We start from the raw sequence: 3865 nt of genomic DNA, 5'->3' as shown, positions 1-3865 counted from the left end.
GGAGGGGGGGGGGGGGGGGAGAGAGAGAGAGAGAGAGAGAGAGAGAGAGAGAGAGAGAGAGAGAGAGAGAGAGAGAGAGAGAGAGAGAGGGAGAGAGAGAGAGAGAAAGAGAGAGCGCTCTCACAAGGTATTCTCCCACTCCCCCACAAACTGTCTCGGGATCCCCTGCACCGTTACTGCATATGACTGCACAGAACGTTACTCTGGTCTGGAAGTCACACTGGGTCTCAGCCCATCCTGATAGCCCGGGCCCCCGCGCTGCCCTCACCTGGTCAGGTCGCGCAGCCGCGCCTCCTCCCCGCGCAGGTAGCGCCTCAGTGTCCCCAGCAGCCGGCGCTCGGGCGCCAGGGCGCGCGCCACGCTGGTCAGCGCGGAGAAGGTGTCCTCCCGCGCGGTGGCGGCCGCGGGGTCCCCTGCCCCGAGGGCCAGCAGCGCCAGCAGCGCCGCCAGCCGCGCCCCGGGGCCCATCGCGGGGTCGCGCGTCCCTCCGCGCTCCCGTCCGGCACCGCCCCGCCCACCCGCCCGCCCGCCCGCCCGCTCGTCCGCGGTCTGCGTCGCCCTCCCGTGGCCGCCTCCTGCCTCTCCACAGCTCGCCGCCAGCGCCACACTGATCCCGCCAAGTCTGTCACACTTGGGGAAACTGAGGCAGAGAGGATGAGCGGTGAATTCTCTAGTTACGACCGTGGGGATACCTCGCGGGACAGGCGCGAAAACCACGAGAGGCCACTGGATCCTGAAGGGAACAGATACCGCGTGGAGACAGAGGTAAGGAAACCGCTTCACAGAACACAAGGCCGGAGGTCTCGAAAGAAGCTGAAACTCTGGGACTGTCACACAAAAGTATAGTCACTGTATGCTACTAGGTTGTTTGTTTCTTTGCCCCTGCCACTCATTTGCCGTTGACTCATTCATTCAAGTGGGTAAGTGCAGATGCAGCCCTCGCCTCACGAGGGGAGATGGGAATGTAAACAGCCACAAACACACGTTCCGGTTGTGTAATCAGTGTGCACTGGGTGAGGGGACCCTCCTGGCGTGGGCAGAGGGCTTCGCGAGCTAAGGTGTGCCGTTCTAACAGGGTCTTTAGATCATCCTGGATTACCCTGGTGGTCTCAATACAATTATTTTATTATTTAACTTTATTTCATGTGGATTGGTGTGAAGGTATCAGAACCCCAGAACCTGGCGTTACGGACAGTTGTTAGCTGTTATGTGGGTGCTGGGAATTGGACCGGGGTCCTCTGGAAGAACAGCCGCCTCTCCGGCCCCGCCATTTTTAAAAAGTCAGAAATATACGGGACGACGAAAGCAAACTCAGACATATTTGAAGATGTTGTGTTGCTGGCGTTGGAAATGGATAAATGGTCTGTGGGAAACAGATTGTAGGAAGCTTCTAGAAGGTTAGAAGGTTGGAGGAATCTTTTCCAGTCCGCAGAAGGAACAGGTTTAAATGCTTGGTTGAAAGTGAGCTGTGGAGCTTTGGGGTAGGCCTTAAGGGTTATTATAGCTTCTGACCTGAGCCATCGGGTCCCTGTCTGCTGGGTGAGGTGATGTTTGTCACATGTTCAAGCCACCACCACGGAGCAGGTCCTGCCACCACACCTTCCCTTTCATGATGGGCCCCATGGGCCAAAATAAATCTTTTCTCCCTTACATTGTATCTGTCAGATACTCGGTCATAGTGATGGAAAAGAACCTAATACATCATTCCAGACGCCTGAATTCTGAGACGTTTATTTATTATAAATTCTGAGTTTGTTTATTATAGAGTTTGTGATAATTTGTTTACGCGATAGGAACCTGCAGATGGTGAGATGTCTCTGCAGTTAAGAGTGTGTACTGCTCTTGCCAAAGACCTGAGTTTGGGTTTCTGCACCCTCGTCATTGTCAGGCAGCTCACAAACACCTGTAACTTCAGTTCCAGGGGACCCATCTTAGAAGAAAGACTGCATAGTTTTATTTCTTATTTTCTTAATATGGTGTGCTATAGAAATTGGTTATTGCATGTTAAACCAACCTTGCATACTAAGGTAAAACCTCTTTGGTCACGATGCACACTCTTGCTGACATGTTGCTGGGTTTTGTTTGCTAGTGTTTTGTCGTATTATAAGAGAAGCTAGTCTATAGTTTTCTAGAATTATTTTTGTCTGGTCTTCATATCAATGTGATACTAGTTTCGGGGAATGCGCTGAGAAGAGTTTCCTCCTTTCCTACATTTTAGAGGAGTTTGTAAAGGATTGAAATTTGTTCTTTTAGTATTTGGAAGAATTAATCATTAGAGTCAGTTAATTCTAAGCTTTCTTCTGAGAAATTTTTTTATTTTTGATTCAATCCTTATAGCAACTGTCTTAGAGCAAGTTGGATGGCAACGCTCTTCATTTTATTTCAGCTGAGAATGTTTTATCTCGGAGGTTCGTCTTCATTAACTATAAACTTCCACGTTAACATCTCTGTTCTTTCAACACTAAAATTTTCTGTCCTCTCTAAACTCTACAGTTATTTCAATCATTGTTTCTTATAAGTGATGCATTGCTTTCTCTAGTTTCAAAACAGTTTCTTTGTCATATTTTCTGTTTTTATTTTCAGCAGTTTAATGGATAAGCATAGGTTGCTTTGGGTTTGTCCTGTTTAGAGGTCACTATATTTCTTACTTCTGCCAAATTTGGGAGCGAGTCCTACATTATTTCTTTTTTCTGAATTTTCTTGACATGAATTTGATGTTTTCTACCAGGTTTCTGAGGCTCAGATCATTTAAAAAAACAATTTTTCCTCTCATTAATATTATATAATTTCTATGAATCAGGGTTTAAATTCACCAGTCCCCTGTCATCTCTATTCTGATACCAATTCTAACATGCCCATTTGGTTCTCCTCATGTCATTATCTTTCTCACCTCTTCATTCACTTCAAGAATGCTCACTCTTGCTTCGTAGAGCATTTTCTAACATTCTGCTTTCAGTAATGTCAACATTTGTGTTTTGTCTTCATCAATATGTATCAGTTGTCTTTTCTGGTTTATTTTTACTTTTATTGCCTTTTTATGCTAATTGAGATTGCCCTTACTCTTTGTGTGTGCAGTCATCTTGGATTAAACACTAGACAATTGGGATTTGATGTCCTAAATGTCTAGCTCCCCTTTCTACTTGGCATGCCGCTGCTATAACTGGATTGAGGTCAGATGTGCTGACTTGCCTTCAGGACTGCAGCACCAATGTTAGTTCAGCTGCAATGACGTTCAGATGCATCCAAGCTGTGTACACAACGACTGGCCAGTCTGGGATGTGGACAGTAGTCTGCTCACATCTATGTCATGCTCCTAAGCATAAATCCATAACCATACAGCTTGACCGTGGGCCCAGGAATCACAGAACTTCACTCTTGCGGCCTTTGCCAAAACTGTGATCTGATATTCTTCCTTGAGCTCCTGGCTACGGCCACCGCCACTGCCCCTGCCACTGCCACCTTTTTGTGGTTAGAAACCTAGGCTTTAGTTAACTACCGCTATTTATTTCCTAGAACTGGATATATCCTAGGCCAAGGATTAGGAGTCCAAAGTCCTCAAATACCCCTGCTTCATGCATTTTGTTCAAGTTTTTAACAGCCACACACAGTGGACAAGACAGAGTAAACCACATGCTTCACCGCTCCTACCAAAACTTCCTATAGCAAAGGAATTCATTTTAGTTCCTTTATTAGGGAGGATTTTCTGAAGTCACTCTAAGTGACAACAGAAGATCCAGATCCAAAGCAAACTAAACTAAAGTACGCTACAAGTACAAACATTATATGGTGTTGGAAGAAGTATAAAATATACCCTTGGGCCTCACCGTACATACCTCATGGTACACCCCTTACGGTACACACCTTT

The 3865-nt window shown here is 46.7% G+C and overlaps 1 protein-coding gene across 2 annotated transcripts in view; it reads right to left on the bottom strand.

The window, feature by feature from the left end:
• P4ha3 (prolyl 4-hydroxylase subunit alpha 3) overlaps window positions 1–484 on the bottom strand; it is a 28378-nt gene extending 27894 nt beyond the window's left edge. For both annotated transcript variants that reach the window (XM_050154419.1, XM_050154420.1), the window contains exon 1: window positions 269–484. In XM_050154419.1, coding sequence (XP_050010376.1) covers window positions 269–468 — 200 coding nt within the window. In that variant the 5' untranslated portion in view covers window positions 469–484. The remainder of the gene's footprint in view (window positions 1–268) is intronic.
• Between the last annotated feature and the right edge of the window lie 3381 nt (window positions 485–3865).

The sequence above is a fragment of the Alexandromys fortis genome, unplaced genomic scaffold, assembly GCF_014885135.2.
Source record: "Alexandromys fortis isolate MF-2015 unplaced genomic scaffold, M_Fortis_MF-2015_v1.1 scaffold_77, whole genome shotgun sequence".
In the NCBI taxonomy this organism is placed as follows: domain Eukaryota; kingdom Metazoa; phylum Chordata; class Mammalia; order Rodentia; family Cricetidae; genus Alexandromys; species Alexandromys fortis.
The sequence above is the reverse complement of the archived record's forward strand: the minus strand, read 5'-3'. Positions and strand labels throughout refer to the sequence as shown.